This window comes from Dendrobates tinctorius, unplaced genomic scaffold (assembly GCF_039654945.1).
Source record: "Dendrobates tinctorius isolate UK_male_01 unplaced genomic scaffold, ASM3965494v1 ptg000232l, whole genome shotgun sequence".
Classification (NCBI taxonomy): Eukaryota; Metazoa; Chordata; class Amphibia; order Anura; family Dendrobatidae; genus Dendrobates; species Dendrobates tinctorius.
In genome coordinates this window covers 12,151,653-12,166,953 of record NW_027361899.1, presented here as the reverse complement: position 1 = coordinate 12,166,953, position 15,301 = coordinate 12,151,653, and the positions used below count along the sequence as shown (strand labels likewise).

At 43.5% G+C, this 15,301-nt stretch overlaps 1 protein-coding gene across 1 annotated transcript in view; it reads right to left on the bottom strand.

The window, feature by feature from the left end:
* Positions 1–12,515: 12,515 nt before the first annotated feature.
* Positions 12,516–15,301, bottom strand: part of LOC141060149 (uncharacterized) — a 77,766-nt gene continuing 74,980 nt past the window's right edge. Inside the window, 1 exon segment of the mRNA XM_073556427.1 lies at positions 12,516–14,608. Coding sequence (XP_073412528.1) covers positions 13,239–14,608 — 1,370 coding nt within the window. The 3' untranslated portion in view covers positions 12,516–13,238.

The window sequence follows — 15,301 nt, the reverse complement described above, 5'->3', positions numbered from 1 at the left end:
GTGATCAATGAGTGGAACAGGCTGCCACGAGAAGTGGTGAGTTCTCCTTCAATAGAAGTCTTCAAACAGAGGCTGGACAGACATCTGTCTGGGATGATTTCGCGAATCCTGCTTTGAGCAGGGGGTCGGACCAGATGACCCAGTAGGTCCCTTCCAACTCTACGATTCTATGAATATGCTAATATGGCGCTAGGTTTGTTTGTTGCACGTAGCAGCTTTCCTAAACCTGGTGAGGCACACCACTTGGGTACATTTCACCTCTGCTGTGGTTGGGTCCATTCCCTTTATGGGTGTTTTGGACTTTCGGCCTGCGGACCCTACAGGGACATGCCACTGAGATTGTATTGGCCATTTGTATCACCTACCAATAACATGGATATGGCTAGTATGATGAAGTCTGCCAACATAAACAGTTGGAAGGGAAACCTAAATTATCTCCAGATAGCTTATGGCAAGGTGTGATTGTGAATGCACAAATCTATAAATGATGTCTCGATCCACTTCATTGCGTTACTATGGCCAAGTCTGTTATAGTAAAACAAGACTCGGCCGAGGGTATGACACAGCCAACTATACCTGCCTTATCTAAATAAATCCTGCTCGTGGTCTCCAAGATGTTCTGATGATGTTTGATGCGGACTGGGATGGATGGGGAAGCCATGCCCATTTTATGATGCAATCGGCATCTCCAATACCACAGAGACCACCTGGTGCACAATGCAGGAAGCCGCACTGCCAGAATAGGATATGATGTCTTAGGTTTCGATGGAGACACTGTGACATGTCCGATTTTCTGTACATTGCCCTTTGAGGAGACACCTCGATGCACGTTGTGTTCTGCACGGCGCCCATTGACAGGGAAGCTGCGCCCATGTGTATGACGAGATCGGCATCTCCGATACCATGGAGACCACCTGGCACAAAAGGAAGCTGCATCACCATAACAAGATATGACATCACAGGAATCCGTTTCTAAGGAGACACCTCGACGTGTCCGATGTTCTGCACAGTGCCCTTTGAGGCAACTGAGGGTGGGATGGAAATAACAGCAGCCAATGGCATGATTAATTGACAACAGAAACGTTTGCTCTCGAGGTGTGAGAGGAGGGTGTAGAGTCAAGAGGAACACGTCCTTCTAGTATAATGGCCATAACACATTACAATATTGGGACGGTAGCCCCTAGCTTAGGTCTTCACAAACTAGCTTCTTATCTATGCTTTATTGTGCTGGGCTTGACAAGAATTTTGTGATTGGACCAAAGTAGAACAAGTCCCCGATACATCAAACAACAAGGACATGGCAAATTCCCAGGGAGACGTATAATCTATGGGATACATTCACTTACCAGTTAATGATCCCATTTCACTGTCTTACATTTAGAGCCATTAGTCCTCCAGCTTTGATCAGTGATCTACAATATATAAATTGGGAAGATGACTATTTTTTGCCACACTAGATGTGTCTTCATTATATTCCAATATTGAAGAACATCTCGGACTACGACTCATAAGTGCTGACTTGGAGCTCCATAGTAATCTGCGCCAACAGCAGGTTGAATTAATATTAACCTATAACCATTTTTCATATGGAGACAGTGTATACTCAAAAGAGGGTGACTGCAGTGGGGACTCAGGTAGCCCCAGTCATGCTAACCTCTTCATCATGGGGGGTGGTGGCTTGAGCCCCAATACATGGTGGCCCACTCTTGTTATTTCCATCTTTCCATCACATTGCCTATTATGACTGCTATATAATCGATTTGCTCATCATTCGGAAGGGCTCAGAAAACCTAGACCTAAAATTAACACAGTTCCTTAATAATACCAATTGAGGACTGTAGGTCACTTCTCACATGAGCCAAGAATCCACAATATTTTTAGATTTAGCAGAGGGACACCAATCCACAAGTCACATTGCTTTAAATCCATTTTAAAAAGGTGGTGTCAGGAACACCGCACTGCACTTGCTCACTGAGCCAGTGCGCGTGCCCTGAGTACAAAAACAGTGCTCAAAGATACCTGTGGAGCGGGCAGCAGCGGTGACGATGCGTGCTTCAAACTATCAGGACCTGAAGCACGTGACTGCTGGGGGCGTGACCTAAGCTCCACAGAGCTAGGAGCTGCAGGCAAACTCCTAGAAAGGTAACTACGGGACAATGTTACCAAGGGGCATAGACAGCGACGTAAACCAGATCAAGCCGGGTCAAAGCACGAGATAGCAGGACAGTACCAAAGGGTTAGACAGAATGGATAGTCAGGACGTAGCAATAGATCAGAAAGCCAGGACGGGCAATAGACTGTACAATAGGGACAAACTCTAACGGAGTAACGATAGCCAAGCCAGGAGGTCAGAACCGGAGAAGACAATAATACCAAAACGAGAGATGGAGTATAGAGTGAGGGAACGGACCGGTTCATACACGGGAATCAAACAAGCAACGCAGTATACACGCACACCAGGGGGGGTCAGACACACAGCCAGAATAACAGTATAGCTGACAGAGAATGCTAGTCTGGAGTGAGTATAAATACCCCTCCCAGATCCAAAGAGAGGCCGGCAAAAGTTAACCCTGTGAGAACAGGACATTAACCATGTCCTAACCATGACAGGTGGATTCTAATAGCTTCCTAAACGATCAGAATGCCCTTTACAAGAAGTGGACACAGAATATTCCCTTTAGTCAGTTTCTACGTACTAGGAAGAATTGTTAAAAAAACGTTGGCCTAGTAGGAGCAATCTCTTTGACTTTCTAGGAGATTTGCAGCTGAAGGAACATCTGAACAGGTTAATTAAATCTGCAGACCGCAAGAATCTTACACTAGATTGTGCAGAATGCTTCATAGAAAAACGTTCAGCTGTGACCAAGAGCAAAAAAAAAAGATTAAAATAGATTTTTTAATCAGAAGTATCTTGAAGACTCATTGAAGGATCTTAAAATTTGATTCAATTTTAAAGAGTGTAATACCAACTGAGTGATCACATTCAGATGAGCCAAGACCATAAAAAAAATCTGATGACCCCCAGTAGATTCTAACAAGTGTGGGAAGTTTTTTTTCCCCTCGTTGTGTTACGCATGCGTTTGTGGAACCACTGTGCCATGTTCTGGGAAGATCCTGGTTACTAATCAAACATCTGACTCTTCGTTAGGCACAAGCTGGACTGGTCCAGTAACATGGAATGGCCACTGGTACAGGTTCAGGTTCACAGGTGGTGGTTCGGACTCGGCAGGTGAGGTTAGTGGCACAGGTGCGGGTCAGACGGATCAGGGCTAGACCCAGGCATGGCGGATTTGGATATGAATTAAGCAGGAAAGACTGGAACAGGAGTAGACAGGGCGGACAGGATCAGAAAGCACGGAACGGGGACCTAACAACTAAATAGCAGGATACAATCATTAATGTTGTCCAATAGGGGAGTGTGCCTTATATATCAGACGTCTCCCAGCTATTGACTGGGGATTTTTTTTTTTGCTCTTTAAGAGGCTGGGAGCATGCGAGCGCCCTAAGCACACTCCCAGGAGGCCTGCATGCCATGCGCAGGTCCTGGGAGGGGGCAGACGTCGAGGGAGCATGGGTGGATGAGTGTACACGCCGGTGTCCCTGCAAGGGAGAGGACATGTGCAGGAACGCCGGCGCTGCTGTAACAGGTTGAATCTTATAAATGTGCCCAAAAGAACTATCTTTGTTGGGTAAACATCACAGATAAAGTGAAATTTAAAGTCCAATAGCACTGAGTCTTCCAGCAGGACGACGGCCTCAAACACACCAGCAAGCGGACAACATCCTGCTTCCAGACCAATAAGATTGATGTTATGAAGTGGCCACTTGATCTCCAGACCTCAATATGACTGACAATATTTGGAGTGACAGCAAAAATGGGGTTTTTGATAGAAAACCTAAGAATACAAAAGAATTGTGGGATGTTGTCAATTCAGCGTGGCTGTAGTATCCGTCTACCGGGGTCAGATGTTAGGTGACTCCATGCCACCCCGATATGAAGCCGTTATCAGAAATTAAGGTTACATAACTAAAGATTGGTCCCGTGACGAAAAGAAAAGCGAAGTCTGAACAAATATCGTCAGTTTATTCTACAAATATTCGAGTTTGTAAAGGAAAATGCAAAAACTGCTATTTTTTGAGCAGCAGATTATTCCTCTTTCTTCATTTTCAGTTAAAAAGTTGATATTTTGTTCATGTTTTCTTGTGCAGCTTCCAGCGCCTCGGTATATGGAGATAACTGTGATTATGAGGAATCAGCTTTTTATTAGTTGTTTTAACCCCTTCCCGACCTGTGACAGTGTATGCGTCATGAAAGTCGGTGCCAATCCGACCCATGACTTCAAAGCCCCCCTGCGGGTCGGGTGACCGGGGTCAATGAAAGGTCACCTGACCCGCAGATACAGGGGGCTTTGTTCTTCACCACAGGGGCAGTGTCTTCGCCCCCACGTGGCTACGATCGCTCTGATTGGCTGTTAAAAGTGAAACAGCCAATCAGAGCGATAGTAATATTTCATCAATGAGAATTGATGAAATATTACAATCCAGCCATGGTCGATGCTGAAATAGCATCGGACATGCCTGGAGACACTAAGTTAACCCCCCCCCGCCGACTGATGGCACATGGCACCGATCGGCCGCCGCCACCGACTGACGGCGGCGATCGGCCACCGCTGTCACAATCTGCCCCCCTTCCCTCCGCTCCCCCCCACGATACTCACTAACCCCCTCTGGCCGTCCCGGTGTCCCGCCGTCCGGGTCCATGGGCGCCGCCATCTTGGAAAATGGCGGGTGCACGCGTAGTGCACCCGGCGGCAGATTCATTTTTTTTTATTTTGATCACAGTGATAAACTCTCACAGTGATCAAAATAAAAAAAAAAAAAAAGTAAATCACCGCCCCCCTTATCAACCCCCATAGGGGGGCAAATAATAAAATATTTTTATTTTTCAATTAGGGTTAGAAATAGGGTTAGGGCTAGGGTTGGGTTTTAGGGTTAGGTCTGTGATTAGGGTTAGAGTTGGGATTAGGGTTAGGGTTGAGTTAGAATTGAGGGGTTTCCACTGTTTAGGCACATCAGGGGGTCTCCAAACACGACATGGCGCCACCATTTATTCCAGCCAATTTTGCGTTCAAAAAGTCGAAGAGTGCTGCCTCCATTCCGAGCCCCGACGTGTGCCCAAACAGTGGTTTACCCCCACATATGGGGTATCAGTGTACTTAGGAAAAATTGCACAAGAACTTTGGGGGTCTAATTTCTCCTGTTACCCTTAGGAAAATTAAAAATTGGGGGCTAAAAAAATAATTTTTGTGGAGAAAATCTTTTTTATTTTCACGACTCTGCGTTATAAACTTCTGTGAAGCACTTGGGGGTTCAACGTGCTCACCACACATCTAGATTAGTTCCTTGGGTGGTCTAGTTTCCAAAATGGGGTCACTTGTCGGGGGTTTCCACTGTTTCGGCACATCAGGGGCTCTGCAAACGTAACATGACGCCCGCAGACCATTCCATCAAGTCGACATTTCAAAACGTCACTACTTCCCTTCCAAGCCCCAACGTGTGCCCAAACAGTGGTCCCCCCCACTTATGGGGTACCAGCGTACTCAGGACAAACTGGACAACAACTTTTGGGGTCCAATTTATCTTATTACCCTTGTGAAAATAAAAAATAGTGGGCTAAAAATCATTTTTTGACGAAAAAATAAAAATTTTTATTTTCACGGTTCTGCGTTATAAACTTCTGTGAAGCACTTGGGGGTTCAGAGTGCACACCACACATCTAGATAAGCTCCTTAGGGGGCCTAATTTCCAAAATGGGGTCATTTGTGGGGGAGCTCCAAAGTTTAGGCACACAGGGGCTCTCCAAACACAACATGGTGTCCGCTAACGATTGGAGCTAATTTTCCATTCAAAAAGTCAAATGGCGCTCCTTCCCTTCCGGGCCCTGCCGTGCGCCCAAACAGTGGTTTATGACCACATATGAGGTATCGGTGTACTCAGGAGAAATTACCCAACAAATTTTAAGATCCATTTTATCCTGTTGCCCATGTGAAAATGAAAAAACCGAGGCTAAAAGAACATTTTTGTGAAAAAAAGTACTTTTTTTTTTTTTTTACGGATCAATTTGTGAAGCACCTGGGGGTTCAAAGTGCTCACTATGCATCTAGATAAGTTCCTTGGAGGGTCTAGTTTCCAAAATGGGGTCACTTGTGGGGGAGCACCAATGTTTAGGCACACAGGGGCTCTCCAAACGCGACATGGCAACCGCTAAATATTCCAGCATATTTTTCATTCAAAAAGTCAAATGGCGCTCCTTCTCTTCTGAGCCCTGCCGTGCACCCAAACAGTGGTTTTTGACCACATATGAGGTATCGGTGTACTCAGGAGAAATTGCCCAACAAATTTTAGGATCCATTTTATCCTGTTGCCCATGTGAAAATGAAAAAATTGATGCTAAAATTTTTGTTGGAAAAATTAAAATGTCCATTTTTTCTTTCCACGTTGCTTTAGTTCCTGTGAAGCACCTGAAGGGTTAATAATCTTCTTGAATGTAGTTTTGAGTAGCTTGAGGGGTGCAGTTTTTAGAATGGTGTCACTTTTGGGTATTTTCTGCCATATAGACCCCTCAAAGTGACTTCAAATGTGATGTGGTCCCTAAAAAAAATGGTTTTGTAAATTTTGAGGTAAAAATGAGAAATCGCTGGTCAACTTTTAACCCTTATAACTTCCCAACAAAAAAAAAAAAATGTTGTTTCCAAAATTGTGCTGATGTAAAGTAAACATGTGGGAAATGTTATTTAGTAACCACTTTGTGTCACATAACTCTCTGGTTTAACAGAATAAAAATTCAAAATTTGAAAATTGTGAAATTTTCAAAATTTTCGCCAAATTTCCATTTTTTTTCACAAATAAACGCAAAAATTATCGACCTAAATTTACCACTAACATGAAGCCCAATATGTCACGAAAAAACATTCTCAGAATCGCTAGGATGCGTTGAAGCGTTCCTGAGTTATTACCTCATAAAGGGACACTGGTCAGAATTGGAAAAAATGGCCAGGTCATTAAGGTCAAAATAGGCTGGGTCATTACACGCTGCTATTATTTTGCTTATAACCGTCCATCCTTTTATTTTCAGCAGCACATGAATATAAGGAGCAATAGACTGCCTCCTATTGTATGGACATGTAGAAGTATTCTGTAGGTATGCTCTAATCTGGGTGAAGGTTATTGTGCAGAAGGAGGAGGTGAGCTGTGACATCACCTATTGTGAATGGTGGATCCTGTGTTATCTACTGTATATAGAGGTGTTATCAGTAATTGTACAGCAGGAGGAGGTGAGCTGTGACATCACATATTGTGAACTGTGGATCCTGTGTTATCTACTGGAAATAGAGGTGTATCCAAATACATTGGGCCTAGATCAATGGCACTTCCCATTAAACATGATATCTAATAAGACTATGGAAGCGTAAAGCCATAAAATGAATAGCCTTTATTATTAAACACAAACAAAAACATAAAAGACAATTAAAAGGAGATACATGTCCAATGTGCTATACCAAGGTCCATGTGTCAAATAGGAAAAAATGTATGCAAAATGCTATCAGAGTCAATACTATAAATCTCAAAAAATTCTTACATGTGTAATCTCTAAGGCCACATAAACACAAGTGGTTAAGCCAGAGATACTGATGAACAAAATCAACTGATGGCACAAAACACTCATGTGTTGCAAAAGTTACATATATATATTGATGCAATAGCCTATAGAAGCTTATTGTGTATCATGCCATAAGTATACTCTGCCATAGAAAATCAGTGACAAAATCCTGATGTATAGAAATGTAAAGCCCACAATGGCTAACTGTGTACATGTGCACATCAAACTGGTAAAGGAACCCAAAAAAAAGTATCTGCTACACAATCAGCAAGTGTCTGCACATACAACTGATTAACCATGACATAGAGTGGCCAAAATGAATTATAAAGTGCTAATGTGCCTGTATAAACCGGTCCTAAGACCTACAAGGGATATGATACCCACTTCCCACATGGAAAGAATGGCCGCATTGTTCAAAATAGCAAAGTGCAAAATACATAAGCATACGACCTTGTGAATAGAGCTGGTCCCCGACGCGCGTTTCGCGTTAGCTTCATCTCGGGGGGGGGGGTAAATGATGTGACTAAATGTAAACTGTGGCCTTATATAGATCAATCCTGCTGTGTAATTACCTTAAAAGAACACCTAGAACGCCCCACAGGTGAGAGCTGTAGCATGTCTCCCGGCGTGTGACGTCACCCTGAGACTTGTCCGCTCGCCGCTCTTCCTCTCCCCCATCCGGCACGTCAGGACGGGGAGGAAGCAAGCAGCGTGCAGGGCAGGAATCGTCTCCATGGCAACGCACTTCATCGCGAGACATGGTGATTATATAATGAATACTCTCATATGGTATGTTATGGGTGAAATGAGTGAATATATATATATATATATATATATATATATATATATATATATATATATATATATATATATATATATATATATATATATATATATAGCCTTAAATTGCCAGGCCACCGCTGCGATCCCAACCGCCCCTGAGATCCCAGCTGCCGCTTGGATCCAGGCCACCACTGCTATCCCAACCGCCCCGAGATCCCAGCTGCCGCTTGGATCCAGGCCACCACTGCTATCCCAACCGCCCCTAGGATCCCAGCCGCCGCTCGGATCCAGGCCGCCGCTGCGATCATGAGGCTGTGAAAGGGGTGTAATAAACGGGGTATAATGAGAGGGTGTAATGAGGGGGGTGTAATGAGAGGGATGCCGCCGCCGGACCACTGCCAGGACCACTGCCTGACTACACGCGCCAGATCCCGCCGCTGCCTGCCCACCCACCTCTGTGCAGTCACAGCCGGCAGGAAATACCGCGGCTTGAGGCCTGTGCTGGAGATTGGGTGCGGCCACCCTCTGGTGGCACCGCACACCATCTCAAGCACAGACCGCAAAACACCGTCTTTCCTGCCGGTGGTGACTGCACGGAAGTGGGTGGGCCGCCACCCCCAGCGCCACAAAGCCGCCCCCATCGTGATGTTACTGCCCTCCCGATGCGATAGCAGCGGGCACACAACTAGTGTATTTAGAATTAATGTAATATCCAGTATGTGGAATTATAAAGGAAGAGTATACTTATGGCATGATACACAATAAGCTTCTATAGGCTATTGCATCAATATATATATGTAACTTTTGCAACACATGTGAGTGTTTTGTGCCATCAGTTGATTTTGTTCATCAGTATCTCTGACTTAACCACTTGTGTTTATGTGGCCTTAGAGATTATACAAATTTACTCATACTATAGCATTTTGCATACATTTTTTCCTATTTGCTGAATGACACATGGACCTTGGTAGAGCACATTGGACATGTTATCTCCTTTTAATTGTCTTTTATGTTTTTGTTTAATAATAAAGGCTATTCATTTTATGGCTTTATGCTTCCATAGTCTTATTAGATATCATGTATATAGAGGTGTTATCAGTCATTGTACAGGAGGAGGAGGTGAGCTGTGACATCACCTATTGTAAATGGTTGATCCTGTGTGATCAGTCATTGTGCAGGAGGAGGAGGTGAGATGTGACATCACCTATTGTAAATGGTGGATCCTGTTATCTACTGTATATAGAGGTGTTATCAGTCATTGTACGGCGCACCGTCAAAAGTGCGCAGCGCAGGTCAAAGCGCAACTAGCGCACGGCCTGCGCACGATCTGCGCACCCTATGCTAAAGATAGGGTGCGCCGATCGCAGGCGCCGCTGTCCGCTAGGAGGTGGCGCTACAAGCAAGGGGCGGGCACGCCGGGCAGAGAGCCGGCTCAGGGGCGGAGCTACCCCCGGCCGTGCGTGCGCTTAAAAAGCGCTAATGTGAAACCAGCCTCAATGACCGCCAATACGTCTTTTTACTGACCAGAGATATAAGAGAATAGCATCCCCACACAGGTGACAGTCCAGCAGCTGTCGGCTGTCCACTATCGCTGACAACTTGCTGCATCACAAACGATCGGTGCTGGCAATGACCATATCTGTTTAACCCTAGTTCCTGCTATGAAAAGGGACATCAAATAAATGGTTAATAGATTGTGGGGGCTTCCGCTTTAATCTAATTGACACACCGAGATCATGATTGTGTGATCCTGATGTTTGCCATAGCTGTTCATGGCCAAATAGCGGCCTTAAGCCCCCGTTACACACTGTGATATCGCTAGCAATATCTCTGTAAAGTCACCGATTTTGTGACGTTATAGCAATATTGCTAACGATATCGATATGTCTGATACTTACCTCCGACCGGCTCCCCCGCTGGTTATCGCTGATCGCGCGAGAAGCTGCTGGATCATTTCTCGTCGGTCACTTCCTGCGGCGCTTCTTGCTGTGACGACGAGCGACGCGTGGAGCCGGGTGGGAGGACGCAGGATCGCCGCGTCTGACAGGTAAGTAGCGACCCCCGACCCCTGCGATGTCGCTGGTGAGATCTGCCTGTGTGGCAGCTCACTAGCGACCACCTAGCGATGCACCAGCGATCCTGACCGCGTCATATCGCTAGTCGGGATCGCTGGTGCATCGCTAGGTGTAACGGTACCCTTAGAGTCTCCCGGCTATAGCGGTCAGTTCAGAAGTTAGCGACATTTAGGTGGTAAAAAAAAAGCACTTTTTTATTCCCGCTATACCACTTTGCATTAATTCCTGAAAATCACCTGAAGGGTTAATAAACTACCTGACAGCAGTTTTCAATATGTCAGGAGGTGCTATTTTTAAAATGGTATCACGTTTGGGGTTTTCCAGTTTATAGCACCACCAAAGTCACTTGAAACCTGGACAGGCCCCTCAAAAAAATATATTTTGTAAATTTCCGTGAAAAAAATTTATAAATTACTGCTACATTTTAAAACCTCCTAAAAGGCTAACAAAATAAGTTAGCATTTTAAAAATGGTGATGATGTAAAGCAGACACATGGGAAATGTTATGGATTAGTGTTTTTGTGTGGTATGACTATCTGGAGTAAAAGGATAATCATTCAAAGTTTGAAAATTGCAAGTTTCTGATTTTTTTTCAAGTAGAACATCACATTTTCTTTAAACTTATATAATGTAAATACTTTTCCGCCCGATGATGACAAAAGTCTTCTCAGAGTGATACCTTTATTAGCTAACCAGAAAATAATACGGTTCGCCAATAAAGGTATCACTCTGAGAATACTTTTGTCATCATCGGGCGGAAAAGTATTCACATCGATTTTTCTGGCTAACACGGTACCACAATATAACTTATTATTGTACATCTTTAAACTTATAGGAAGAGATGATCAATCAAATCAGGTACTCAAACCCTATAGGGCTACTTAAAAAAAAAAAAAAAGTGTGGCAGATCGGCTCGCTCAGCTGCTCAAAGAGGTAGTCACTGGAACACTTTCCATTTAAGTTTTCAACTGGTTTATTAAAACGTACTGCATAAACCAGTGCAAAGTTAAGTAAATAAACACGGCCCTTCAGGAATAACGGGAGAAACAAAATAGCATGCAGTACAGTCTGTGTAGCTGTGGGGATCCGTCCATTTAGGAGGACAAAAACACATGGTTCAGTTCTCTTTTAACACGAGCACAGCTCTGGAGATCTCATCTCCAGATACACCCAACACTGAATGAGTCCAAAGGCTCCACATTTACCTTCTGAACTACACCTTGGGGTGGAGAAATGGGGAACAGCCTCCCACCCAACTCTTCAGTTGTTCACAAAAACTCAACCCTTAACATGGCCGATTAACCCCTCTTGGCACTTAGTATGCCGGAGAATTTTCCAGGTTCCTATCATTGATTCTAACATCAGTATCTGGTGACCACCCTTTGCCTTCATCACTTCTTCACCCATACTTGTCACTTGCACACAGTTTTTGAAGGAACTTGGCAGGAGGTTGACCCAAACATCTTGAAGAACCAACCACACATGTTTTGAGGCTTGTGCACATCCTTCTGTCTTTTCATGTGATCCCAGACAGACTGGATGATGTGAGGTCAGAGCTCTGTGCGTCGGATCATCACCTCCAGGACTCCTTGTTCTTAATGATATTGGCTGAATGTTCAGTCCAGAGACCTGCTCCCATTTTTCTGCACCAGAGTTCCTACGTTTTCATGCATGGTTGAGTGTCTTGGCCTTGTTTCCGTGTGGAAGTTCTGGTTGTTTGGCTACAGTTTTTCTGACGACTTCTGGCTAGACTTTTCTGAACAGTAGATGGGTCTAGCTAGTTCCACTGGTTGTTACCAGTCTATCGAAACCTGGCCGCTGCATGAAGCAGTGCTTCAAGAATTATCGTATCACTCTGGAAGTATAATTTTATATTGTTCTTTTCCTGATTCACCATTTTTATTTTGCCTTCTAAAAATTATTTTCTTGTAGCCCAAATCCAAATAACCCCAAACTACAGCTCGGTGCAAAAAAAAAAAAAAAATGGATCTTGGAAATTTCCAATGCATTATTTTAATTTCCCTTAACAAAGTTCAGTTTATGTTATTAAACCACTGAAATAACATCAAAGATCCATACATTGTTGGTATCACCATAATCCTACTGGCCTGATGGATTATGTTGACAAATCATTTTTACCACATAAAATTACAACTTGCCCCACAAAAAAATAACCCAAAGAAAAAACAACACCGTTATTGCTTTTGGAAAAATAGGAAGAAAAATCCAAAGCGCTAAAACCAAAAATTGTCTGTCATTCAGGGGGTAAAGACATATACAATACCAGAATGCATCTTCACACCATTATTACACACATTAAAATGTCTATTTTTGATCAAAGAATGTATAAGCCATCCACCAGTGACAAGGTGACCCCATAAATGGACCCTAATTCTAGTGACGCACCTCATCTCAAATGAATGTCAAGTCTACTGACATCTGCCGAGATGTGTGTGTGTGCAATGGGCAGATATTGTGCAATTGTCCTATTCTAAACCATAGGACAGATGCACTATTCCTGCTCATCGCCCTAACCCTAATGAATGTATGTGCTCATCTCAGGTTCTACATCATCTTATCCACTGACTGTATATTGTTTATAATTTACAACCTCAGTCTTGCTCCTGAGCATTCCCACGTGATCAGAGCCTCACACCAGTTTGGTCTACTAAGTACTACGCTGACATGAGTGCCCAGTGGTAAAATCATAAAGCTGGACACTAAACAGACTTCTCAATAAAATGAGATCTCTGATGCCTAAAAAGATCTGATTTCTTGCCAAACCATTTCCCACATTCTGAACATGAGAATGGCTTCTCCCCTGTGTGAGTTCTCAGGTGTTCCACAAGACTTGACTTCCGACTAAAACACTTCCCACATTCAGGACATGAAAATGGTTTCTCCCCTGTGTGCGTTCTCTGATGTAATTTAAGATAGGATTGCTTGCTAAAGCATTTCTCACATTCTGAACATGAAAAAGGCTTTTCCCCTCTATGAGTCCTCAGATGGTTCTCAAGATTTGATTTCTGACTGAAATACTTTCCACATTCAGGACATAAAAAAGGCTTCTCCACTGAGTGAGTTCTCTGATGTTTAACAAGACCCAAACTGTTGCTAAAACATCTTCCACATTCTGAACATGAAAATGGCTTCTCCCTTGCGTGAATGCTCTGATGAAGCACAAAATCTGAATTCTGGCTAAAACATTTCCCACAATCTAAACATGAAAATGGCTTTTCCACCCTGTGAGTTTTCAGATGCACCACAAGACTTGATTTCTGTCTGAAATACTTCCCACATTCAGGACACGAAAACGGCTTCTCCCCTGTGTGAATTCTCTGATGTGATCTAACACTGGATTGCTGGGTAAAACACTTCCCACATTCTGAACATGAAAATGGCTTTTCCCCCCTGTGAGTTCTTAGATGGTGCTCAAGACACGATTTCCAACTGAAATACTTTCCACATTCGGGACATAAAAACGGCTTCTCCCCTGTGTGAATTCTCTGATGTTTAAGAAGACCCGATTTGTTTCTAAAACATTTTCCACATTCAGAACATGGAAACGGCTTCTCCCCTGTGTGAGTTCTTAGATGATCTGTAAGTTTAGCGCTCTTGCTAAAACACTTTCCACATTCAGGACATGAAAACAGTCTCTCTCCCAATTCATTTCTTGGATAATCCACAGAAGTTGGTTTCTTACGAAGCCATGGCCATGGTTTCTCTTCTATGTGAATCACCTGATGCCTAACTAAATTAATTTCCCCCATAAAGGATTTCCCACATTCTGAACATGAAAATGGTATTTTATCTTTGTCGATTTTCTCCACCACAGAATTATTAGATTCCTTTTTAACTTGTTTTCCATGTGGCACTATTTCTCCCTGATTATTTACACCTCGTTGTTTGCCCATCAGTGATTGATTAGATGAAGTCTTCTTGTGACCGGCATTAGCCGTGGACAGATCTATGGTGGGAAGGACTAATAGAACAATAGGAATTAAGGTAATAGCTTGTGTAGTATTGTTATCTTCTACTTCATAAGATAATAAAGGCTGTTGTCCATTGGAGTCGGTCATGCAGTTTTCATCTGGAAAAAAATAAAACCATTTTCGTTTTAAATTATTTAGCCAAAGATAAATGGAAATGCAAAAATACAGACTAAGGGACAATTTCATTAAGTATATCATATGCACAGGTATCAAGTTGAAGAGACAGCATAAAAAAATAAATACTCTTCAGAAATTCTGTCTGTAGAGGTGCAATAGAATAATGCTTTGCAGAGATTGTGATCGGTGGTTCTATATACTGTAATATGTCAAAATGGCAACAGACAACAATGCATCACAAAAATTCAGTAAAAACCCATAAAATAGCAAATGCTGCATGGTAGATTAAAAAGAAGTAAACGTCTTGGAATTGTGGAAATCACAGGAAGGACATACATTTGTCACGACCCAAGAGGGTCGGTCCAGCGGACAGTACAATACTCTCTCAATGGGATGGTAAAGGGGAGAGGAAGGCCCTAACAATAGGGAACGAGGGATGGGACACCTCCTGAGCTCCAACCTGAGCCTGTCCCTGCACTCCACTAATGCCCTAAGTAGGTTCTACCCCCCCCCCCCCCCCGCCGCCATCATGTACCTCTTCCCTGTCACCTCACAATGCCCTGGCTAGTGCACTGGCCAGCAAGGGCGCTAGCATCACCACTGCAGATAGTACAAACACAGGGAATAGTGACAAGCATGAGAGAGGCAAGGTAAATACACGAGTAACTTAGCTC